At 30.9% G+C, this 26,953-nt stretch overlaps 2 protein-coding genes and 1 long non-coding RNA gene across 6 annotated transcripts; 2 read left to right on the forward strand and 1 right to left on the reverse strand.

Moving 5' to 3' along the window:
- Nucleotides 1–594: 594 nt before the first annotated feature.
- LOC123226871 (phospholipase A1-IIgamma-like) lies at nucleotides 595–26,494 on the forward strand. Of its 2 annotated transcripts, XM_044651410.1 has the most exons (3): nucleotides 595–1,160; nucleotides 1,640–1,989; nucleotides 26,336–26,494. In XM_044651410.1, the coding sequence occupies exons 1-3, from the start codon at nucleotides 624–626 to the stop codon at nucleotides 26,466–26,468; spliced, it is 1,020 nt and encodes a 339-aa protein (XP_044507345.1). In that variant the 5' UTR covers nucleotides 595–623; the 3' UTR covers nucleotides 26,469–26,494. The 2 variants fall into 2 exon arrangements, with proteins under 2 accessions (XP_044507345.1, XP_044507344.1); XM_044651409.1 differs by lacking the exon at nucleotides 26,336–26,494 and having other exon boundaries at nucleotides 1,640–2,399.
- LOC123226873 lies at nucleotides 1,562–6,408 on the reverse strand. Of its 3 annotated transcripts, none has more exons than XR_006504401.1 (5): nucleotides 6,288–6,408; nucleotides 6,121–6,171; nucleotides 5,533–6,021; nucleotides 2,040–2,636; nucleotides 1,562–1,947 (listed from the first exon to the last, which is right to left on the reverse strand). It is a non-coding gene; the product is annotated as an uncharacterized LOC123226873 (long non-coding RNA). The 3 variants fall into 3 exon arrangements; XR_006504403.1 differs by having other exon boundaries at nucleotides 2,040–2,135; nucleotides 6,288–6,406; XR_006504402.1 differs by having other exon boundaries at nucleotides 2,040–2,116; nucleotides 6,288–6,405.
- Nucleotides 21,357–22,987, forward strand: LOC123226872 (phospholipase A1-IIgamma-like). Its single transcript, XM_044651411.1, has 2 exons — nucleotides 21,357–21,945; nucleotides 22,360–22,987. Exons 1-2 carry the CDS (start codon nucleotides 21,409–21,411, stop codon nucleotides 22,840–22,842), a joined length of 1,020 nt encoding a protein of 339 aa, XP_044507346.1. The 5' UTR covers nucleotides 21,357–21,408; the 3' UTR covers nucleotides 22,843–22,987.
- Nucleotides 26,495–26,953: the final 459 nt, after the last annotated feature.

Raw genomic sequence — 26,953 nt, forward strand, 5'->3', positions numbered from 1 at the left:
TAGAAATATTATACCGTGAATTGGAGGTTATTTATTGTTTATAGGCTAGTATTCTTTGAACTGACTCAAGAGCACCAATTGTTAAGAGCAAACTACCCTAGATGAGGGAGTAAGACCTTTTAGAAGACACAATATTGGAGAGAAAATTTTATAATATTTTTATTCAGTACCTCTTATTAATTCTAAATGGTTCATATGATGGGATAACAAAATATATATATTTCTATTAAACGGATGGAACTTTTAATATTTCTAATTAAAAGTATGGCGAAAAGTAAAAACACAAAAGAAGTTTTTAAAAAAAAAAAAAGATAATTAATTTGATATTAGTAATTAAAAATACTAAAAATTAAGTGTTTTTCGATATAAAGATATAAAATTTATTTTATCCAATAAAAAAAAATTGAACCTGGACCGTAAATGTGATAGGGAAATTTTTTTTTTAAAAAAAAAAAACACTACAAATTTTCTTAATTGCGAAAGATGTCTTATTTCCTAAATAATATCATCATGAGACCAAAAGGTTGCCTAATTCTCTTCAGGGCTCCATTTGTTCTATAAATGGCATGCAGAAGTATGAGTGTCCCATGACAGCAAGATAAAGCAAAACGAAGAGAAGAGTGATGGCGAACTGGAAGAAGCTTAGTGGCGAGAAGAATTGGGAGGGCTTGTTGAAACCTCTGAACACCAATCTGGGAAACTATATAAAACTCTATGGTGAAAGAGTTCAAGTTATTTATGACTCGGTTAACTCAGAAGATGAAACACGTCCAGGTTATGCAAAGGAAGACTTATTTTCTGAAGCTGCCATTGAAACAGGTACATTTGGGAATTTATACACTGTGACTGACTATATTTTTGCAAACTCAGACGTTGCTTCCTGGATCGACTGGATGGTGGAGGACCAGTCTGCGTGGTTTGGGTATGTTGCTGTGGCCACAGATGAAGAAAAGAAAGTGATGGGAAGAAGAGACATTTTGATTAGCTGGAGAGGAACTCTTTCTCTGGCTGAGTGGTTCAAGAATGCTCAATTCGATCAAGTGTCAGCTTCTGAGATTTTTGGGAAGAGCCATGATCCACAAGTGCACGAAGGGTTTCTCTCAATCTACACATCGCCTAATACTGAACCCTCCTCCAGTAAATTGAGTGCTAGAGACCAGGTAAGAACGTAAGATGAATTTGCATGAATAAAATAAAATCATTTCAGTGCGCAGGATATAAATATACCTTATAGAAACGATGAATTTAAGCAGTTTAAGATTACAGGAATTCCGGATGTCTCATGCTTTCTGAATTCATAAACATCATAAAATTACAATGACCTGTCGTCCTCTCATGAAACATTTCTGATGTGTCATGCTTTCGAAAACCATAGATTTTTTAAAATTCACAGTAACAAAAATTCCTCCGCTGGAACTTTCTGAATAACAACTTTTAATGTATAAAACTGTTGCATCTGGGTTTTCAAAAGGAAACCAAGCCTAAGGTCAAATTAACATGTGTCTACCTAAATCATAACCCATGAACTATATTGGTATCACATTAAGTTATGTAAGTTTTAATTAAATCAAAATAATTTACTGATTTCTTCATTTTCTTTTTTCTTGATATGTATTTCTATTATGGTACATTTACGTAGGTGCTGAATGCTGTTAAGAATCTGGTGAACAAGCCCGAGTACAGGAAAGAGGAAATCAGTATAACAGTAGCAGGTCACAGTCTCGGTGCAGCTCTTGCAACATTGAACGCAACTGATATAGTTACCAATCAATACAATAAGCGCACAGGTTCGAACAAAGCATGCATGGTCACGGCCTTTGTCTTCGCCAGCCCCAAGGTTGGAAACGAAGGATTCAGGAAAGTGTTCAATGCACTCAGCAATCTTCATCTCCTGCGCATTGAAAACAGATTGGACATCGTTACTGATCTTCCTCCTTCTTCTATTTCCTACAAAAAAGTGGGCATGAAGTTAAGAATCAAGAGTCACAAGTCGGCATTATTGAATTTTACAGACGGGCTTCAGCTTCATGACATAATACCTGAGTCGCACAGCTTGAAGGAGTATCTCCAAGGAGTCACAGCCAGGCAATCACAGTTGGGGAAGCTTCAGAGTAAACTGTAAAAAATGAATGGGGCTGGATTCATCCATTAGGGCTATTTTCCCTTGCTGTTTAGTTGTTACTTTGTATATTGATTTCTTATTATTTGTTGGTAGAGCTTGAATCGAGTTAAGATGGAATAAGTAAAGTATGAGTCGATCTTTATAATTGGATTTGAGTCAGTTAAATTCTATAGGTCTTGTTCAAAGTTAACCCACTTTGATTCTAGCCAATCTGTGAGTTTGATGTATTTTAACATTCATTATTATCAATGAAGATGTTTACCACTGAAATTACAAATTTATATTTATGAGTGAAGCACACACAAAAAAAAGAAAGAAGAAAATTTTGACTAATCCAATGTGATTTGTAAAATTAAACTTAACAAACTCAACAATAACTTTTGCATCAATAGCAATAGACATGACAAGTGGTCAAGGCAACCCGTTACCTAGATCAGGTCCTTCTTTTTGGGTTTGGCTTCATGGGGACACGACTTGTAGGCCATCCAAGTTGTGCTGGGGGATTGTCTACTGGCTGATCCAATATGATTCGTTAAAAAAAAAAATAATTAAAAATTTTGAACAAAATATTATATAATTTTGTAGGTCAACTCTGTAAGAGCTTGCAAAGGCACGTTCCAAGGAGCTCTAGATCTCGCCGCAAGCCTTGACAAGTTAGTAGGTTAACTTGACCCTAGGCATGATACATTGTATTGAAGTTAGGCTGACAAAACTTACTGTCATGTCTATATCACTGATTACACTTTGACCTTTATGGTTGAACTACCATAGATGTGATTTAGACACCGTAAAGGTCAAAGTGTAATCGGTTTTGATTGATTCGACTAATAAGGTCAAAGTTTCAATAGTGTCCTATTGTTTAGTGTTGCAAGTTTGTTAAATATTGACTTAGTCAAGAGATCGATCTAAATTTTGATTGATTCGATCAATAACAAATTAAATAAATAATAAAACAATAAGCAACAAAAAAAGAACTATGACCTAATGTTATGTGATGCATTTTCCACAAGCCTCTAATTGTCAAGTTTGTTAAACAACAAACTCTAATGGTTAGTGTCAAGGTGTGAGAAAAAGTCTCTCCAGTTAAATTAACAGTTTCAACTATATTAATTACAGGGAAATGTGTCATGTTGGTTACTTATTCAAATTCATAAATTTCAACAACGTCCTATTGTTTGATATTATGTCTATTCAAACCACTATTACAATGCATCACTAAATGCATTTTTTTATACCAAGCCTTAGATTCTTGATTACAAGTTTTTTTTTTTAATTTTCTAACAATTAATTTGTAGGAGTCTTTCTTTTGAATTTAATATCATTAATTTTACATGCCTAAGTTTTATTTTCTCCGAACCTTGATGAATAAGTTTTAATTCAGCCAATTATGGAAGGAGAAGAGTTGGAATATTCTTCTTCACACCTTCATCAGCCGACCCTATTCCGACTTCCATGACTTTTTCCCTAGACAATTTCGATGATTTCTTTTTCTTGGAATTTTCCATTAGATTAAGGTCGTGATAGATGAAGATGAAAAGAAATCCAATGATAGATATGTCAGCAACTTTATAATTAGTTTGGTTAAATGAGCTTTACTTGATTTTATAATAGAAATTTTCAACCATATTAATTACACGGAAAGATGTCTTGTTGGTTACTTATTCAAATTTACAAATTTCAATAATACCCTCCTATTTGATAAGGCCAAAGGACTATTTCCCACCCAAAGTATGCGCATTTCTCAAGTTTCTCTCCTTAACTTTGAAAATCTCATTTACCCACCCATGAACTGTTAAAATTAATTGAGTTTGTTAGTTATATTATTTCCCACATAAACCCTAAAAACTAATCATTTCACCCCCAACCCAAGTTTAAAAAAAAAGCATTTTCACCCCTAGGGTTTCTAGTTTTGAAAGTGCTTTTTTTCGGTGCCGTTTCTTCCTCTCTAGTGACCTCTAGGCTATGGCTCCTCCTCTCCGACACTGTTTTCTTTTGATGGCTCTCTTAAGAGTGGTGATTGACAAAGACGAGTCATCTTCGTCTGGACAAAGACAACTCGTCTTCCTTGATGACGAAGACCTCGTCTTTATCTCTGGACGAAGACTATTCATCTTTGTCAAAGACGAAGACGACTCGTCTTCGTCTTGACAAAGACAACTCGTCTTCGTCCAATCACCTCTCCCAGGAGAGCCGTCAGAAGAAGACCGTGTTGGAGAGGAAGAGCTATGGCCTGGAGGTCACCAGAGAGAAAGAAACAACATTGAAAAAACACACTCTGAAAACTGGAAACCCTAGAGGGGAAATGCTGTTTTTTAAAACTTGGGTTGGGGTGAAATTATTAATTTTTAGGGTTTAGGGGGGGAAACTTAAATCAAATTTAAGTTTATTTTTTAAAATACAAACAAAATGATGATTTTACTCTTAAAACTGTTAGTTTTAACCGTGCACGGGTGGGTAAATGAGATTTTCAAAGTTAATAAGGAAAAACTTGAAAAATGCGCATACCTTGGGTGGGAAATAGTCCTTTGGCAGTTTGATAATATGTCTATTCAAACTACTATTACAATGCATCACTAAATGCATTTTTTTATACCAAGCCTTAGATTCTTGATTGCAAGTTTTTTTTTTTTTTAATTTTCAAACAATTAATTTGTAGAAGTCTTTCTTCCGAATTTAATATAATTGATTTTACATGCCTAAGTTTTGTTTTCTCCGAACCTTGATGAATAAGTTTTAATTAAGCCAATTATGGAAGGAGAAGAGTTGGAATATTCTTCTCCACACCTTCATCAGCCGGCCCTATTCCAACTTCTATGACTTTTTACAGAGACAATTTCAATGATTTCTTTTTCTTCGAATTTTCTATTAGATTAAGGTCGTGATAGATGAAGAAGAAAAGAAATCTAATGATAGATATATCAACAACTTTATAATTAATTTGGTTAAACAAGCTTTACTTGATTTATAATAGAAATATTATATCGTAAATTGGAGGTTAATTATTGTTTATGGGCTAGTATTCTTTGGATTGACTTAAGAGCACCAATTGTTAGGAGCAAACTACTCTAGATGAGGGAGTAAGACCTCTTAGAAGACACAATACTGGAGAGAAAATTTTATCATATTTTTATTCAATACCTCTTATTAATTCTAAATGGTTCATATGGTAGGACAACAATATAATTGAGTTACAATTCTTGACTAGAATTGATTATCATATTTAATCAATGTGAAATTTTTTCCAAGAATGTTACAATTTGCATTCTCACATGTTTTATATAAACCTATTTACTAAGTTCACAAACCATTAAAAAAAATAATTTTTTTGATAATTAATAAATTATTTTATCAAAATAAACATGAGAAGAAGTGAATAAGCAATCAGAATGGGGGGAATAGTTTATGCTTACCAAACAAGTATTTTCCAAGATATTCCTTTAATTTTTCCTTGTCCTGTTTTGTCATGTCTTTCGTTACTCCCTGAAGATACTCTCTCATCTTTTCACAGCCATACTGAGCTGCGATATGAATCGGTAACTTCTTCTGGACTCTACGGCCGTGTATACCTGGTAGATAATTATTCTTCCTAAACATCGCCTTGGCAACTCCCACCTTTTCGTATGCAGCAACAAGAAAAAATGCAGTATCGCCGTCACTATTTTGAATAGCCAAATCGTCTTTCTTCATGTATTTTACAAGGTTTTGGGCGAAAGTAAAGGACTCTGCTGCAACTGCAATGTGAAGTGCGGTGCCCCCATTTTCAGATATCCTAGGTGTTAAATATTTTGAATTTTTCGCCGGATTTCTGTTGAAAACTTTATCATAAGCTGTTTCCCAGTCATTTTTCAATGCCGCTTTGTACAATGTTTTAATTGGGTCTTCATTTACGCTTTGATCATCTGTGCAATTTGAAACACAAGAACAAGTTTTTGTGGTGAAGTACCGAAGAGATGTTTAAGGATGCTAAAACAAGTCCATCTTTAAATATAAAATCTTACTATTCTCATATTTTCCTTCATTTGAAGCATTTCCTGCAGCTGCTGCATTATCTGAGAAGTTTCATAATGATATGAATTATATATATTAATTAATGCTCAAACAATGGAAGTATAAAATAATATAACATGCAATGATTTATTGTCGCGTAATATGGAATCAGACCAACCTGTTGTTGCGGGGGAGATACGACGGGAATTCTCACTTCATTAAGATTAGACATCCCCTAGAAGAGATACAAAAGTTAATTAAATAAAACCCTATCAGCTGAAAAAAGGAGAAACAGGTTGAAAGACTTACCTGGGTTGGGAAAATTTGGAAAGAAAGTTGTAATTGCAAGTGTGGAGAGTACTCTCTAAGGCCAGCACTATGATATTTATACGTGAAGAATGACCAAGTCATGAAACAGTAAAACACCTCTAAATATGTGTGGACTTAATCCTAGCTACTTGGATTTCAATGAGTTAATATCAAATTAGAGCTTTAATTTGATAATTGGATTTAAAATCTGTTTATTTGTCTATTTAGCAATATTATTTATATAGTGAACTATAATATTGTTCATTTCACTTATCAACAATTTTCAGATGATATTATACATAGTTTAAATAAATTTAAACTCGAGATAAATATTTTAAATTTGATCCAAACTTAAATTAACCCAATTTTAACTAGGATCAAATCGACCCATGCCTCTAAAATCCAAAATGGAAGCCAGTCTCGCACACTTTGTCAAATTAAGGCCATTAACCAAAGCAAGATAAACAATGTGTGAATCATAATCTTTTGCACAAGATTTCGAGATCCGACGACACTACTTTACCTTACCTTATTTATGATGAGGACCACACTTTAGATTCTTCGCTCAGCCATCATCTTTTACTTTTTAAACTTGTTTTTTTCTTTAGTTTTAAAAACAAATATTTTCTTGACGATACAAATTTACCTACATGAACAAAAAGTATATAATGCTACACCAAAGCCACAATTTTGTTACTATTATGCATGATGATGAATTAATAAAGATAATTATGATGAGTTTATGAGATAGTGCCTTAAAAATAACTGCTCATAATTTAATAATTTATATCTACAATTATATTATTTATGACTATGAAATGAATTTCACCAAAGTTTTGATATTGTTTACAAACGAAGTATTTTGTAAACAATATCGGAACTATCTATATATAAAGCATGCATGTATGCATGCACAGATTTAAGTTAATTCTAGCTCACCCTTTTCAAATATTATTTTTTCTTTTAATTTATTTGAATAAATGTTGTGCTTTGGAAGCTATATATGATTATATAATAATGAATTAATACTGATAATATAACCAATTAAATTAATTTCATAATATAATAACACATTAATTAGTATTCATAAATAACCAAATTTTATTTACATAAATTATATATTATATTCATTTATTCAATAAAATTATGTCATATAAGATTTTATTTATTCTACACTGTCATATGAAAATGAATATGATAAAATGACAATCAAAAATAGGCACACCAATATGATATACGTGTTATTAATTAAAAAATATATATAAATATGAGGATTTTTCTGTATAAATACTATTATTACACATACACATTGTAAATATTTTCTTATCATATCATTTATCTTTATTTATTAAACATATATATATATATATATATATATATATATATATATATATATATATATATATATATATATAATGTAAATAAAAATTTGTATACAAGATATATATGTCGAGTGTGATCTAAGGGTTTAAACAAGTTGAATAGCACTTGTAAGTAAATAACTTATATATTTATAAATTATTTTATATATTTAAAGTTAAAAAATAAGATTTTATAGTTATATTTATAAGATTTTGAATTTTTAAAAATTTATTTATATTTTGTTTAAACCAAATCGTATGATCATTGAATTAATCAACATCAAACTTAAGTTCAATTCAAAAATTGAGCTCAAATTACTATAGATGAGTGGAGCCGCAAAAAGCTTGGCTTGTTTGCACACTTAGTGAGATCCTTGATTATTTTGAAAGCTATCCCATCGAAGCAATGTCTTCAAGCTAGTCATGATAAGGGGTACTCCAACGAATATTGTGCTGTCACATGGAAATTATGAACTCAACCTAAATAATAAGGTATACCCTAGTTAGTAGACTTGGCCATAGTTCATGAATCGGTGGTTTCGACTTGAAACCACCGGTTTACGGTTCGAAAAAATAAGGACCCCTTAACCGAAATCGTAAAATAACGGTTTGTAACCGGTTCAGAATCGACAGTTTTGGTTCACGGTTTCAGTACGGAACAGACGGTTTCGGTTTGGAATCGACATTGAACCATCAATTCTAATAGATGATCTTGATTTAATTTTTAAATTATTAATTACAATAATTGAAAATTAAAAGAAAGGTTTTGACTTAATTTTTCAATTAAACTTTTTACGTATTTTCTTGGAGTTTAGAAGAATCAAAGTCTACGTAGTTTTTTACCTTTGCATATTTAATAGCTGACAGTATCTCATTACCTTATCATTCACCTCTAGTATCTTGACTATTATTTACCGTCATCGAACTATCCGTAGTTAAATCAAGCGATTATTCATTGAAGTCCACTTTTATATCTTGTTAACATAATTCGGCTCTTGTCCAATCGTTCACGCATACTTGGGCTTTAATAGACTCAAGAGCCAAACTTGATTGTCTTTCATCCAATATATTACCCCTTTGACTAAAAGCTTGTACTACTGTGACAGTTGATACTGGTGCTGCCAGGACTTGTTTAACAATAGCTGCTAATATTGAAAAGGTTAATGCATGTCGACTCCATCATTCTAGAATTAGAAAGTCTTTACATATATTGCTGTCACCAAACTTAAAAATAGTAGTTAAATAAATATCAAACTCCGAGGTGGAGCCTAATGTTTCTTTAGGTCTTTTGCCCATTTGCATCATAATATGATCACCATAACTCATATTTTGGACTGATGATGGGACAATAAGTGGTAGAGAGGAAGAAGAACCACTTTGGTTACCATAAATTAATGAATATTCAACATAAATTTATTTAATTAAATTCATAATGTTAGTTATAGTTAATGAAATATTAACTTCATCATCACAATCTAATTGCAAACATTCATAAAATAATGTCAAATAATCTATGACACCATCTAATTTAAATCTAGGATAAAAAAAAACAAGCAACAAGGAAAAATTTTGGAATTATTTTATAGTAAGTTAACCATTTTGTTTTCATTAAAAAAATAGCTTATTGTAGAATAATATCTTGTTCGGTTTCTTGTAAAGCCTCAATAATATTAACGGCTTCATTTAAAAATAAATGAGAAGTGAGATAATAAACTCCACTTAAAGTATAAGTTGTATTATTAAAATTTCTTAATACATTTAAAATTATTTTACAAATATTCCAATATTGGGGATAAAATGTAACTTGTAGTACATGTTGTGAAATAAATGAGCATAATAAATCCCTATAATCAAAAGACTCATTGAGTAATTCATATGTTGAATTCCAACGAGTCGACATATCTTTATGAAATCTTTTTGGTCTTCTATTATGTTGTTTACAAAATTTACCCTATTTTTTCATAGTTTGGGGATGTGTCCATAAAAATGAAATTGCTATTTTTATTGGACTAATATAATTATTAAGACAATGTAAATCATCTTGTACACATAAATTTAATACATGACATGCACATTTAATATGAAAAAATCTATCACCTAAATTAGGTTTGCAAATATTAATTAAATCATTTATTGAGACAGTATTTGAACGTGCATTATCAAATAAAATTGAAAAAATTTTATAAAGTAATTTATATTCTTCTAATATTCCTTTAATTATTCTATAATTATTATCTGTAGTATGTCGGTCATCAAACACCCTAAATGCTAAATTTTTTTTTGTAATTGAAAATTATCATTTATCCAATGATAAGTTATACTCATATAAAAGTAAACTTGTCAATGGTCACTTCAAATATCACTACATATAGATACACGTCTATCAAAATTTGTAAAAAATTGAATTAATTCTCTCTTTTACTTTTTATATAAACTAAATAATGTTCTTTTTAATATGTTTCTTGGAATAGTTTTATGTGCAGGATTTAATGCAGTTTTACAATAATTATTAAAACTTAAATTTTCGCCAAAACCAAAACTAAATACACACCCATCAAACTTAAGTTCAATTCAAAAATTGAGCTCAAATTACTATAGATGAGTGAAGCCGCAAAAAGCTTGGCTTGTTTGCACACTTAGTGAGATCCTTGATTATTTTGAAAGCTATCCTGTCGAAGCAATGTCTTCAAGCTAGTCATGGTAAGGGGTACTCCAACGAATATTGTGCTGTCACATGGAAATTATGAACTCAACCTAAATAATAAGGTATACCCTAGTTAGACTATAACATCCCATTCTATAAACGGACCTTTAATGGTAATTATTTAATTTATTTATTTATGTAAAATTTTCTTTTTTTAATAATGATAATCACCAAATACAATTTGATGGTTATGAGAGATCATCACATAGGCACTAAATCGATCCCCTCGTTTTATAAGTAATGCCAACATTGCCTTCCCAAGATTTGAACTTGAACATAAAAAAAAGAAATAATAAAAAAACTTGACATGAATGCATTGAAGGCTGTTTGGTGTGGATTTTTACTTGGTGCAGGTGCACCACAATGTGTGTGGCTGCGCACATGGCATCCCAACCCAATAAGAAATAGCTTAAATGGTGCAAGTGCATCCTAATTTCTGTGGGCGTGCACGTAGCATATCAGCCAATGCATGGCTGGCATGCAATGCAGAGTTCAATTTCCACCCAAAAATTTCGCCATGCCAGAATACTCCAGTTTCTGGAGATTTTATTCTGCCTGGGGTGTGCAACACCTACTTGGGCATCCTTGTTGCACGTCCGACCGGTGCACAGCCCATCCGACGAGTGCGCACACATACAAACCAACACCAGCACCCATATAATTATTTAATCCTTCAGAAATATCATCACACAGCCACGTAATACGTACGACCATCAGCAAATGCATATACGCATATAGCAATATGAAAATCGGTATCATCAAAACTGAAAGTGCAGAAAACTAACAACTAAACGTCTACGTTTTCTTCTTTCTGACATTCTTTCTCAGATTTTCTTTCTTTACATGCCTAAGCACCGAATCAGACTTCATCAATTTATACGAGATTATTTCAACTAATATATTGCAATCCATCATCACCGCTTAATCAATTCCGAATTCACGATGCGTTCGTATGTCTATTTCCTTTTATATATATACACAAACATAATAATGGAGCCTCTGGAAACTTTCATATATATATACACACACACGCACACACAAAACACGCGCATATATATATACGCAACAAATTATCAACTAGTTTTACAGTACACAGATTGCAACAGGGAAGGGTGGATCAAAAGCCTACCTCTCCTTCGGCGATGACGTCCGTCTTCACGTGGCAGTAATCTCCTCAAAGACCTCTTTCTCTGACCGGCGAACGGAAGACTCTTCTTTCTCTTTGGCTGCGTAAGTTGCTGGCAATGTAATAATTATGAAGTAAGAATTCCTTTCTTGGTGCAAAGGAAACAAATAAGAAAACCCAGCCGAGAGATCTTCAGAAAACTGCCTCTTTTCTTTTATACAGTTATCCCTCCGAAACGTCTTCCAGGAGAATTATGTCCAACAGGCGTTACTCAATCCAACATAAATGGCAAGAGTGCGTCATGCCTGTGCACAATTGGTGGGAAAAAGGAATGCGTTTCCCATATGCAATCTCTTAAACAAGTGCCTTATATATATAAACATACATATATTTATTCAAACATTTAACTAAATGACTAAATTGCCCTTTTATTAAATTTAGGAATATTACATAGACAACCCTACAATTGAAGGGCTATATGCCCTAATTTCATACTTCTCATTATTCTTGTCTTCTATACCACATGATGCATTCACTTTTTCAATAATTCAACTTTTATAATCGGTAGAATTCCAATTCATATTCAACTGCTTTTGTCCACTCTGTCATTTAGATATCATTATTTTATTTTTTATTTAAAATAATAATAAAAAATTATAATTAACATATCATTAAATAAAAAAATATTAAAAAATTCCTAACATTTTAAAAATATTTATATACACCTTTACCATCATTATCACTAAACAAATGTATTAATTTGTATTGATAATATGTATCGTGTAATGTATTAATTATATCGTATTAATTTAATATATCTCATAACACGTATAATTTTTTATTTGTATTATATAATTTTATAAAATATATATTATATATTATAAGATACTGATAACTATAGTTTTAACCGTAATTTAAACCAGATTAAACTATATTTTTTAATTCAATTTATTTCGATTTGAAATCTAAAATGATTTTGTTTGGTTTAAAATTTTTTTTAATTTAATTTAAAAAACAACCATTTAACCATACCAAACTAATTATACAAACCCTTATGTCATATTGAAGTGGTTGTGTAACCAAAGGTAAACTTAAGAAGTCAACTATGGATAAAAATAAAATATAAAAACTAAATCTAAGAAATTATAAACCCTAAAAAGTATGTTTGCAATATCAAGAATTATATTAATATTTTTTATATAATTTAAATTAATGAGGGGTTGCCCCACTACACAAACGTCGTTGATGTGAGTTGACTGTGGACGTTTAGTATTCAATTTTGTTGCCCATGTGGTTTTCTAACATAAATTTTTTGCAGCTTGCCTGTTGATCATTTGAACAACTAATTTTCTGCAGCTCTGATTGGCAAATTAGTCTATCTCATAGTTGTAGAGTAGGACATTTATTTAAAGGTTGACAATGTAGTCGGCGACTTAAGGGCGTTTGGTTGAAGATTTTTAAAGATTATTTTGATAATTATTTTTTATTATTTATATTATTTTATTTGATTTATCAGTAATAAAATATTATAGTAATATTCTATTATCAATGCTAACGAGATAGGTAATATAGGTGATAATCAGATTATCAAAGTAATCTTGATTTTGTTATAATTATATTATTATTTTTTAATTTTTTAATACAAAAATAAATTTATTTTTAATTAATATAACAAATAATAATAAACATTTAAAAATAATTACATTTAAGGGCATTTAAGTAAAATAATTTATCAATATTCTTTTATTACCGTTAACCAAACACATTAATTATTTGTACCATCCATTTTTATCAAATTTTATTAAACGTAATAATCATTTATACTCAGTCATCTTCTCAGTAATATATCTTCAAGGTAATTTTTCTATTTTAGTAATAAAACATTATCTAAACCAAATACCCGCAAAGTGTTAATAACATAGTTATCAGTATTATACGATACGACATGATGTAAGAGTAAAACAATATGTATTATGATATGTATTGAATTAATACGACATCATACGATACAATACATATTATCAACACATATCAATATACTTTTTAGAGAAAATGATGATGTTATAAAGATTCATACGAGAGAATTTAAATTTTCAAGAGTATTTGTAATATTTTTCAAAATGATAATGTGTCAATTAGATTTTTTATTATTTTATTAATATTCTATTTATTTTTAAAGTTATATTATTCGATACAAACTGATATTCAATATATGATATGTAAAATTAAATTTTTAATACACAATTTGATACGTGATTTGACTACCATGGATAAATAATATAATTAAAATCCAATTGTAATTTCGATTAATGAACATTATAATTTTATTTTTTTTATTTATCCTCTAAGAATTAAAAAAGTTAACATCCTATAAAATTATTTTGTATTTTAATTAATTATTTTACTTGATAAATATAACATCGTTTTGTTGGTAGGTCTTATAGGATAATTCACAATCCCAGTTTAAACGTTACTTATGACCAAAAAAAAAATAATTAAAACATCTATTTTGAAAGTCTCCCTCACTATTGTTAAGCTCCGAAATTTGGATGCTAATGTTGCTTCTCCCCTTTGATTTTTAGTTTGTATTATTGAATCATGGAAAATTGGTAACCATTAATTAATGCATGCATCAATATTTTGCGCAACTAGGATTGTGTCAATGTCTTTCAATTTCTTCTTAATTTGTGCAGTAATCTCTTCATAAAAATCCAACTTGGAATACTAAATTTATTAAAATTATATAGAATTTATTAAAATTATGGGAAAAGGACTATTTCCCACCCAAATTTTAGCCCAACCTCAAGTCACACCCACGGAAGATGAAAAACCTAACCTCCCACTTATGGTCAAACGACCGTCCAAATTTTCAATTAAAGACAGAAGTAAAATCTTCATTTTATCTATAAATATTGAACTTCAAAATTTTTATCATTTTCCCCCTCTAGGTTTAAAACTAATATTTCAACCAATCCTCAATGTTTGAAAAGTTTATATTTCTCCTCTAGGGTTTGCTTTCTTCTTCGACCACCATTGACGGCAGACTCTTTCCACTGATCTCCCTTCTCAGGCTACAAAGGATGATGAAGCATCGTCCTTCATCATCTGAGTCATGCGACGAATCTCTTCTTCTCACGGTGGTGCAATGAAGAGATCTTCATCTCCTCATCGTACGTCGTTGTCCACCAAGAGAAGGAGGAGGCTGGAGATGACGCCAGAGACGACGTCGGAAGATGAAGTTGAAGAGTGGGGCTGAAACTGTTGTTTTTGAAGTTATAGGGGGCGGCTACGTTTTGAAAAATATGGAAACCCTAGATGTGGGGGTGAAAATTTTATTTTGTAAAGTTTAAAAACTTTTGATAAAGGTGAAATGTTAGTTTCTAAAACCTGGGGATGGAAAGTAAAAAAACTTTATAACTTTTAATATAAATAGTAAAATGACTATTTTACCCTTCTCATTAACAGAAAAAATTAACAAGAGTTTGACTATGAATAAAAGTTTGAGTTTTTCATCTTCTGTGTATATGACTTTGAGACTAAATTAAAATTTGAGTGGGAAATAGTTCTTCCCCCTAAAACTATATATTGCTTACCATCATGAAACAATCCATGCTCTGATCTTTCGTAGTCTTTCAATGTTGTCCTCATTAAATATTTTATGGATAAAAGGAAACAGTACTGTCACTGCTTATGTAATATGTTCTGTTGAAAATCATTTAGGCGGAGGTGAAGTAAAATCAGGCACTGTTTCTATTAGACGAAGTGAGTCCTACTGTCACTTCAGCAAATGTTGCATGGCTAGTTGCAGCTTGGTTTGAGTTTGTTAAAAAGGAACTTGAACAACAGGTCAAATTCTAATCAAGTTAAATTCAATTTGATTTGACTCATGAGTTCATCACCTATCTGAGTAATGGCTTTGTGTTAGCTGGCTTGAATGGCTAAAAGTTGTGCCCGTTTAATAACTCAGCTCTTTTGTCTTCTTTGTTTGGTCACACACTCTGCATCTTTCTCCTTCCCCTTAAGGCATTTTCTCTTGTATTCTCTGTCTCTTTCTTTCACCCAAACAAATCACAAAACCATCAAATAAATCACAGAGCCATTTTCACATGGCATTAGCTCTCTCTCCAGTCTACTTTGCAGTTATCTTCTTTCTGAGCATCCATTATGAGACCGAAAACAATCTTGAAGCTTAAATCAATTACCATCTCTTTCCTTTGGATCTTCCTTCTAACTATCTCTAATTCACTGGGAAAGAGTTCAACTCCGATTACACACCCTTGTGTTGTTCTTATCGGTGCACCATATTTCACCTTTAGCAGTATTCTTATGTCTTTGTTTGTTATATATATTTGGTTAATTTTATCTTTAGCAATATTATTTTTATTCAAACATGTATGGAGTTCTGAAGTTATGGCGTGAAATATATCTCCCAACAGTATTATTTTTATTCAAAACCTGTATAGAGATCTGATTTGATGGTGAGAAATATTTCTGACAAAAACTAAATCAAGCCACAAATTTGAATATTAAATTCGAGTTATGAATTCGAACCGAGCTACAAATTCAAGTCAGATTCAAACCGAATCGAATTGAACCATTATTCATTCCAATTGAACTTAATTTTGACTCAACAAATTCGAATCAAATTTAATTAAAGAGTGTTTGAGATCGGTCCGATTCATATCCACTCCTAGTGGTTGTGTGTTTAGTGAAGAAACGGATGGGTTTTGGTTAGGAGGAAGATCGGTTGTTCAACAGTGGGTTTGTGACAATGATGAAGGGATGGTAGGAGATAATCCATTAGGTGGCCTTGAAAATGAGTTTTCTATCAACCATAACGAGGGCTTCAACGAACAGAGGTGAAGTTACAACAATTTATTCTTAATTCCTCATAGATTCAGACATTTCTTTGATAACCTTTTGAAGAGACATCCATGAATTAATGATGGAAAAATTAGAGAGATTAAATAGGTATTTTGGGAAAGTAAAACTAGGGTTGGGGCGACTGAGAAAAGAAATATAACAACAATTAACTGAACGATTTAAGAAAATAGATTATCTTAAACTCTAGTTTCACTATAATTTTCATTATATTTTCTTTAAGATTAATAATTTATACAAAAATAGACCAAATTAGTGTTTTTAGAACTAAATCGGACATCGACCTTATGAAAAGGACAATCTAATTAATCAATGATTAGACCATTTGATCGATACTCAACTCAGTTAACTGTTTAAAAATAATATTCAAAATATTTTTGTATAATTAATCATTAAATATATAATATGAATCATTTAAATATATAAATAAATTTAATTTGACGTTATACATACTCAAAATTAAAAGATTAGGTCTTGAGTTAAAACCCTAATAATAAAGTTTAGAAAAAAATTATTATTTTTTCATTGATCAGGTTACATCCGAGTTTCTACCTTGTTGAATAAATCAAACTAATCAGTCCAATTCAATTTTAAAAGCCATAGGCAAATGACTAAGATGATGGCGACATTGATCCAATGACTGATGGCAGACAAATATGAGAATGTGTTTATGGTAGTGGCGGTCAAGAAAAATAAATAAGTGAAATTAACTAATGAGAAATTAAACTTCTCATATTTAAAAACATGAAAAATTATCTTTGAGTATAGTTTGGGTGTGAAAAACATTTGAAAATAATTTGGTGAAGAAACATGAAGGTCTTTTTATGCCCCAATTACTTAGTGACAGAGTTTGAGTTGTTCTTTTCTATTTCATATTCTGAAAAGTGGTTGGGTTTGGCGTTTTCATTATTGTCATTCACAAAAGGTAAAATAAGATTATGTTATATCTCATCAACACGCCATGATCAGATGCTCTACGAGGTCACCTGGAGTGCAATTAACAAAGAAAGGCAAGAAAAAAGTGATCTCATTTGTTAATTTAAAAAGCTTCCCTAATGGGGGCAAGAGCAACCGTATGCTGCCGGAATCGACAAGAATAAGGACAATTATATTATTAGTTTATAATTGTCAAATTGATTATCTTCCCACATGAGAGAAAAGATCAAGGACGTGCTGCAATATTTTTAAAATCAAATTAATTATCAAATTAATTATTTTATTAGTTTATAATTTAATCTATTCAATCAAAAAATAATAAAATAATTAAATAATAATTAAATTATTTAAAAATAATTAAAATTTAAAAATCAAACCTAATAAAATCTATTTTTTGACTAATTCATTTAATCAAACTCAATTTTTAATAAATTTTAATTAAATCGATAATAAAATTAATTTTTTATATTAATCAAACCAAATTTAGTGCCAATTCTTAGATTGGCTGGTATTGACTTAATTATTTTTTCGTTGTTTAATAAGAATTTGGTCAAACATAAAACCATTCTTTTTTAAATCCAATGTCTTAAAAGTACAACCCCAGAAATGTTCAGTTAATAATATGAAGTTAAATCATACAAGATGCTGGATTCGATGCAAAACTGCTTGGACTCAGATCAAATCAGTTAAAAGGGTTGAATTTATTTTTACCAGATAAATTTAAATTAATTTAAATATTTAAATTTAAGTTTAATTTAAATATCTAAATTCAATTTAACTTAAATTAATTTTTAATTAAGTCCAAACTTTAAATTATAATTGACTTTTTTAATAAATAAATAAATATATATATATATACCTTAAAATTTTAAACCTGTTTTTTAATTTAAGAGGAATTATTATAATAGTTAAATTATGTGTATTTATTTTAAGTATATAAATAAATATATATTTAAAATTTATCATTATATAATAAAATAATTTTGAATTAATAATAAAATAATATTTAATTATATGATAATATATATAAATATATATTTAAAATAAATATACATAATATTATTCTTATTATTAAAAAGAAAAAAAATGTTAAAATAAACAGAAAAAAAAAATCACTAAGTAGATGATGGAGAAAATTTTCATTATAAATTATACTTAATTTACTATGTATAAATTTATTATATTGCTTATTCAAAGTCACGTGTTAATTACCCCATCTCCATGTCTACTATACTTGTTTTGACCTTTTGTTCCATATTACAAACTATTAGAATTAATGTTACCAGTCATAAGTGAATGCATTTTTCATATCAAACCTTAGATTTTGCATTACAATGTTTTCATTTTTAAGCTTGGAATTTTATACATGTTTGTCATTCATAAGTTAAATGTAAAAATGATGAATTCAAACTCGAATTAGGTATTGACCTAGTCCAGAAGTTAGTCTGAGTCTTAATTCATTTGACCGATAATAGAATAAATAAACATTAAACAATAGTCAAAAAAAAAGATTTGTGATCTAATTGGATGTGTTGTATTTTCCTTACCAAATGAATTTGGTTCGAGTCTTAACAGTGACATGTACTGAGTTGTCTCAGCCTTTAAAATAGTTTGATATTGATTACACTCAAGCTTAGATGGCTGCTTATTCAAATTAATAAAGTTTCAACAATGTCTTATTGTTTAGTGTTACAAGTTTATTAGACATTGACTCAGTCAAGAGGTTGATTGGAATTTTGATTGATTTGACCGATGGTAAATTAAATAAATATTAAAACAATAAGCAACAAAAAAGAATTGTGACCTAATGTTATGTGGTGCATTTTCTGCGAGCCTCTAATTGTGAGGGAAAATCTCACTCCTTAAAATAGTCGGGGTGTTGATTCCATGTAAGAACTGCAAGCTCTAGTGGTTGCTTATTCAAATTCACAAGTTTCACATTGCCTAGGTGTGAGAAAAAGTTTCTCCATATAAAATAGGTGTGAGAAAAAATATTTAAGAAAAACACATTATCTCCTATAAGAGAAGTTTTTTTTTCTTATCCATAAATCTGCATTTAGAGAGAAATTTGTGTGAGTGTGACTACAGTGTGCGATTTCGGCGATCAGTGGGTCTTTCGGTGAGTCCAAAAGAAGAAGAAAAGAGCTACATCGAATCCTTCACGCTAGGCAACCAAGTAAGTAGGATAATGTTTTAATAAGTACAATGTGGTGAATAATGATATGAATTATATGTTATGTCGTTCATGTTGATGCATCAATTAACAAAATCAATCTTCAGATGTTAGATTGTTGTATAATGAGTATCATGATTGTATTATGGTGTATGGGACAAGTTAAACCATGTAGAACTATAGTTAGATCTATAAGTTTGAAAGAATAAGTTACTGGTATGATTGTTGCAGACTTGTGATATGTATATTATGTGTATGTGTATGAAAATGGATGAGTTATAATATGTTAGACAAAATAGTGCAAAAAAGTATGAATGCATGATAGAAACATGATAAGTTGAATATAAAGAAGAGATCAGGATGCTTTAGTGCTTCTGTAGAGTTCTTGTAATTTAAAAAGGTGTTACAAGTCATATTGCAACCATAAAGACTATGTAATGATATCGTTCACAAATGTATGGAAGTCTTTTCCTTTAATGAAAACCATTTTCGAAGATATTAGTGATCAACACATGAACTGTTTTAGCAGAAACAAAAAATCGAGGGATAATGTTTTATCTGATCGAGGATGGTGGCATATGAAAATTATGTTCCAAGAATGTGATTCTGGATCGTTTCGAAGGCATCTAAATCTGAAGTTAAAAGAGTCATGATGATCTTGTCTGACTAAAAAGATTAAAAGGGAAGAAAGGAACTGACTCTCACTTGAACTTGATCCACAGAACCAAAAAAAAAAAAGTAAAAAGTTTGTTAAAGCTACCAACTGATGTAACCCTGCTTTTTGAAAGCAACGGCGGAAAATATCATGCAACACGCAAAGGAATATTAGTGTCATATCAACTATATTAATTACATGGAAAGGTGTCATGTTGGTTACTTATTCAAACTTACAAATTTCAATAATATCCTACTGTTTGATAATATGTCTATTCAAACTACTGTTACAATGCATCACTAAATGCATTTTTTTATACCAAGCCTTAGATTCTTGATTACAGGTTTTTTTTTTTTAAATTTTCAAACAATTAATTTGTAGAAGTCTTTCGTCCGAATTTAATATCATTGATTTTGCATGCCTAAGTTTTGTTTTCTCCAAACCTTGAAGAATAAGTTTTAATTCAGCCAATTATGGAAGGAGAAGAGTTGGAATATTCTTCTCCACACCTTCATCAGTCGGCCCTATTCCGACTTTCATAACTTTTTCCCTAGACAATTTAGATGATTTCTTTTTCTTGAAATTTTCCATTAGATTAAGGTCGTGATAGATAAAGAAGAAAAGAAATCTAATGGTAGATATGTCAACAACTTTATAATTAGTTTGATTAAATGAGCTTTATTTTATTTATAATAGAAATTTTATGTCGTGAATTGGAGGTTAATTATTGTTCATGGGCTAGTATTCTTTGGACTGACTTAAGAGCACCAATTGTTAGGAGCAAACTACTCTAGATGAGAGAGTAAGACCTCTTAGAAGACACAATACTGTAGAGGAAATTTTATCATATTTTTATTCAATACCTCTTATTAATTCTAATCCAAATTTTTTATATGATGGGATAACAAAATATATATAAATACATATATTTCTATTAGGCGAACCGAACTTTTAATATTTCTAATTAAAAGCACGGCAAAAACAAGAAAACGCAAATTTTCTTAATTGCGAAAGATTGCTTATTTCCTAAATAATATAATCATGAGACCAAAAGATTGCCTAATTCTGTTCCAGGCTCCCTTTGTTCTATAAACGGCATGCAGTAGTATGAGTGTCTCCCCACAGCAAGATAAAGCAAAACGAAGAGAAGAGAGATGGCGAACTGGAAGAAGCTTAGTGGCGAGAAGAATTGGGAGGGTCTGTTGAAACCTCTGAACAGCAATCTGGGAAACCATATAAAACTCTATGGTGAAAGAGTTCAAGTTATTTATGATTCGGTTAACTCAGAAGATAAAACACGTCCAGCTTATGCAATGGAAGACTTATTTTCTGAAGCTGCCATTGAAACAGGTACATTTGGGAAATTATACACTGTGACTGACTATATTTTTGCAAACTCAGACGTTGCTTCCTGGATCGACTGGATGGTGAAGGACCAGTCTGCGTGGTTTGGGTATGTTGCTGTGGCCACAGATGAAGGAAAGAAAGTGCTGGGAAGAAGAGACATTTTGATTTGCTGGAGAGGAACTCGTTCTCCGGCTGAGTGGTTCAAGAATGCTCAATTCGATCAAGTGTCAGCTTCTGAGATTTTTGGGAATAGCCATGATCCACAAGTGCACAAAGGGTTTCTCTCAATCTACACATCGCCTAGTACTGAACCCTCCTCCAGTAATTTGAGTGCTAGAGACCAGGTAAGAACGTAAGATGAATTTGCATGAATAAAATAAAATCATTTCAGTGCGCAGGATATACATATACCTTATAGAAACGCTGAATTTAAGCAGTTTAAGATTACAGGAATTCCGGATGTCGCATGCAAACATCATAAAATTACAATGACCTGTCGTCCTCTCATGAAACATTTCTGATGTGTCTGCTGGAACTTTCTGAATAACAACTTTTAATGCATAAAACTATTGTATCTGGGTTTTCAAAAGGAAACCAAGCCTCAGTTCAAATAAACATTTGTCTACATAAATCATAACCCATGAACTATATTGGTATCACATTAAGTTATTTAAGTTTTAATTAAATCAAAATAATTTACTGATTTCTTCATTTTCTTTTTTCTTTATATGTATTTCTATTATGGTACATTTACGTAGGTGATGAATGCTGTTAAGAATCTGGTGAACAAGCCCGAGTACAGGGAAGAGGAAATCAGTATAACAGTAGCAGGTCACAGTCTCGGTGCAGCTCTTGCAACATTGAACGCAACTGATATAGTTACCAATCAATACAATAAGCGCACAGGTTCGAAGGAAGCATGCGTGGTCACGGCCTTTGTCTTCGCCAGCCCCAAGGTTGGAAACGAAGGATTCAGGAAAGTGTTCAATGCACTCAGTAATCTTCATCTCCTGCGCATTGAAAACAGATTGGACATCGTTACTGATCTTCCTCCTTCCTCTATTTCCTACAAAAAAGTGGGCATGAAGTTAAGAATCAAGAGTCACAAGTCGGCATTATTGAATTTTACAGACGGGTTTCAGCTTCATGACATAATACCTCAGTCGCACAGTTTGAAGGAGTATCTCCAAGGAGTCACAGCCAGGCAATCACAGTTGGGAAAGCTTCAGAGTAAACTTTAAAAAATGAAAGGGGCTGGATTCATCCATTAGGGCTATTTTCCCTTGCTGTTTAGTTGTTACTTTGTGTATTGATTTGTTATTATCTGTTGGTAGAGCTTGAATCGAGTTAAGATGGAATAAATTAAGTATGAGTCGATCTTTATAATTGGATTTGAGTCAGTTAGATTGTGTAGGTCTTGTTCAGAGTTAGCCCACTTTGATTCTAGCCCAATCGGGGAGTTTGATGTATTTTAACATCCATTATTATCAATAAATATATTTACCATTGAAATTACAAATTTATATTTATGAGTGAAACAATAGAAAAAGAAAATTTTGACTAAACCAATGTGATTTGTAAAATTAAACTTAACAAACTCTACAATAACTTGTGCTTCTATAGCAATAGACATGGCAAGGGCTCAAGGCAACCCATTGCCTAGATCAGGTCCTTCTTTTTCGGTTTGGCCTCATGGGATATGATTTGTAAGCCATCCACGTTGTGCTGGGGGATTTAAGGCAAAGTCTACTGGTTGATCCAATATGACTAGTTAAAAAATAATAAATAATTAAAATTTTCCAAAAAAGATATTATATAATTTTGTAGGTCAACTCAATAAGGGCTCGCAAAGGTATGTTTTAAGGAGCTCTAGGTCTTGCTGCGAGCCTTGACAAGTTAGTAGGCCAACCTGTCTCTAGGCACGATACACTGTGTTGGAGTGGCAACACAACTCACTGTCATGGCTATATAGTTGATTACACCTTGGCCTTCATGGTCGAACTACCACGGACGTGATCTGGAACCCATGAAGGGTGGATTTATGTCGAGTCTGAATAATGGTCAACTCAAGTTCAATTTGAATCTATAATGATTAGTTCGAGTTTGAATTCAATTTATTTAAATTAGTCGTTGAAACATGTCAAAGAAGAAAAAATAGTTGTAAAAGAAAAAAGAATTATCATTAGAGAAAAAAAGAATAACCAGATAAGTAGAATAATTGCCAAAAAATCAAATAAAATTCACTAACAAAAGTAGATACTGGATGAGAATTTGATTTTGTAAAACTTTATAAAAAAAATTACCATTTCATCCAACCTTGGGTGTGAAATAGTCTTTGGGCCTCCTAAATATTTTGATAATAAGAATATTTACACTTTTCTAATTTCAAAGAACTCTTTCTTCTTCTCCTATTAGTTTTTATTATTTGTATTGATTACACAAAAACTCTAATTACAAATCTCTAAAATATTTGTATATTTATATTTTATTTTCAAGGTTCTCTAGAAAAAATTGAATGAAGGTAGAAGAACTACTACTCTATTTATTTTCTTCAATTAGGTCTCCCATAAATTATACTTAATTTGCTATGTATAAATTTATTATACGCTTATTCAAAGTCAAGTGTTAATGACTCCATCTCCATGTCTAATACACTGTTTTTCTTTTGTTCCATGTCACAATTAATCTATTAGAATTAATGTTACAAGTCACAAGTAAATGCATTGTTTATACCAAACCTTAGATTTTTCATTACATTTTTTTTAACCTAGTATTGTATATATTTGTAATTCATAAGTTCAATGTGAGTACAATGTATTCAAACTTAGATCAAATGTAAACATAGTCTAAGGGTCAGTCTAAGTCTTGATTGGTCTCATCAATGGTCAAACAAATAATAGATTAAATAAATATTAAAAAAATAGTCAGCAAAAAAAAATTATGACCTGGTGCTATGTGGTACATATTCCTAACCAACTAAACTTTGGTTTGAGTCTTAACAATTACAAGTATGAAGTCTTTCACTACTGAAAACATAAAGTCTAATAAATCTTAATATTCACATTAATGTTATCCACCCAGCAGTTTAATTATATTGAGTTTATTTTTATTGATTACTTAAATTGTTATTGAATTATTGAATTATCCAATTTTATTAAACCAAAATTATAATTAATGTTAGCACATACCAAAAAATTTTCTAACAAGAAAAACTCCCACCCATTGAGATAGCTTATGGGATTGGAGAGATTTTGGTTGAATTGATTCCACAAGAGAGCATCGGGCTTGGATGGCTACTTATTTGAATTCACAAGTTTCAACAATGTCCTACTATTTGATATTACAAGTCTATGAAAATTACTATCACAAGTCATAAGTAAATGCATTTTTTATAACAAGCATTAGATTCTTGATTACAAGTACTTTTTTTGGACGAATGTGCTCTCAAAGTCTATTCAATAGTTGAAAATAGCCTTGGCCACGATTCATGAACCGACGGTTTTGGTTCAAAACCGTCGATTCATGGTTTAAAAAAATAAGAACCCTGAACCAAAACCGTAATAGGACGGTTTGTAATTGGTTCGGAATCGATGGTTCCGGTTCATGACCACGGTTTAAAACCGACGGTTCTGGTTCATGACCTTAGTTCGAAACCGACGTTGAACCGTCAATTCTAATACACAATCTTGATTTAATTTTTAAATTATTAATTACAATAATTGAAAATTAAAAGAAAGACTTAGACTTAATTTTTCAGTTAAGCTTCATATGTATTCTCTTGGAGTTTAGAAGAATCAAAGCTTACGTAGTTCTCTTACCTTTGCATATCCGATAGTCGGCAGTACCTCCTTACCTTATCATTCACCTTCGCTATCTTGACTATTATTTTCCGTCATCGAACTATCTGTAGTTAAATCAAGCGATTCTTCATTGAAGTCCACTTTTATATCTTGTTGGCGTAATTCGGCTCTTGTCCAATCGTCCACGCATACTTGGGCTTCAATAGATTCCAGAGCCAAACTTGATCGCCTCTCATCCAATATATTGCTCCCTTAACTAAAAGTTTGTTCTACTGCGACAGTTGACACTGGTGCTGTTAGGACTTGTTTAGCAATAGCTGCTAATGTTAGAAAGGTTGATGCATGTCAACTCTACCATTCCAGAATTGGAAAGATATCACATAATCTTGAAAATATCGGAGGTAGAATTTTTTGGGAGTGTTGTTCCATCTCCACCTGTTGTTGATGTTGTTGTTGCTGCTTCACCTCTACATAGTGGCTTCCACTTTCTTGTGCTGAAAAATCATCTATAAATTGATTTTCATTTACATTTGATATATGTGAATATTGACTAAATCTTTTATTATCAAAAGAATTTCCACTATTTGCCATTTTTTGATAATAAATAAATTTGATTATATAAATAAATTATATGGTTAATTATGAAAGATAATAAATAAATAATAAATAAAATTAATTATAGGAATAAATTCTATAATTAATTATGAATTGTATAATAAAAATAGAAATTGGAATTAATAAAAAATAAATAAAGAATTTAATTAAATTTGAGAGAATTTGATTGAAAGATTGAGAGAGTATTAAGAATTGAAAGAATGAGAATGAGAATGAGAGTAAATGAGAGAGTTTGAAGGATTTAGTGGGAGAGTTGAGAGATTGAATGGATATACTCCTACCAAAAAGTGGGCATGAAGTTAAGAATCAAGTGTCACAAGTCGGCATTATTGAATTTTACAGACGGGCTTCAGCTTCATGACATAATACCTAAGTCGCACAGCTTGAAGGAGTATCTCCAAGGAGTCACAGCCAGGCAATCACAGTTGGGAAAGCTTCAGAGTAAACTGTAAAAAATGAATGGGGCAGGATTCATCCATTAGGGCTATTTTCCCTTGCTGTTTAGTTGTTACTTTGTATATTGATTTTTTATTATCTGTTGGTAGAGCTTGAATCGAGTTAAGATGGAATAAATTAAGTATGAGTCGATCTTTATATTTGGATTTGAGTCAGCTAGATTTTATAGGTCTTGTTCAGTTGATTTTAGCCTAATTTGCAAGTTTGATGTATTTTGTCATCCATTATTATCATTGAAGATGTTTACTATTGAAATTACAAATTTATGTTTATGAGTGAAACAATTAAAAATTATAGTTTTGACTAAACCAATGTGATTTGTAAAATTAAACTTAACAAACTCTACAATAACTTGTGCTTCTATAGCAATAGACATCGCAAGGGATCAAGGCAACCCGTTGCCTAGATCTGGTCCCTCTTTTTGGGTTTGGCTTCATGGGGACACGATTTGTAGGCCATCCAAGTTGTGCTAAGGGATTGT

Source organism: Mangifera indica, chromosome 10 (genome assembly GCF_011075055.1).
Source record: "Mangifera indica cultivar Alphonso chromosome 10, CATAS_Mindica_2.1, whole genome shotgun sequence".
Taxonomy (NCBI): domain Eukaryota; kingdom Viridiplantae; phylum Streptophyta; class Magnoliopsida; order Sapindales; family Anacardiaceae; genus Mangifera; species Mangifera indica.

Coding starts and splice junctions, on each gene's coding strand:
- LOC123226871 (XM_044651410.1), top strand. CDS start 624: ATGGCGAACTGGAAGAAGCTTAGTGGCGAGAAGAATTGGGAGGGCTTG. Junction 1,161..1,639: donor AATTGAGTGCTAGAGACCAG/GTAAGAACGTAA, acceptor ACATTTACGTAG/GTGCTGAATGCTGTTAAGAA. Junction 1,990..26,335: donor TTAAGAATCAAGAGTCACAA/GTCGGCATTATT, acceptor CAAGTGTCACAA/GTCGGCATTATTGAATTTTA.
- LOC123226872 (XM_044651411.1), top strand. CDS start 21,409: ATGGCGAACTGGAAGAAGCTTAGTGGCGAGAAGAATTGGGAGGGTCTG. Junction 21,946..22,359: donor ATTTGAGTGCTAGAGACCAG/GTAAGAACGTAA, acceptor ACATTTACGTAG/GTGATGAATGCTGTTAAGAA.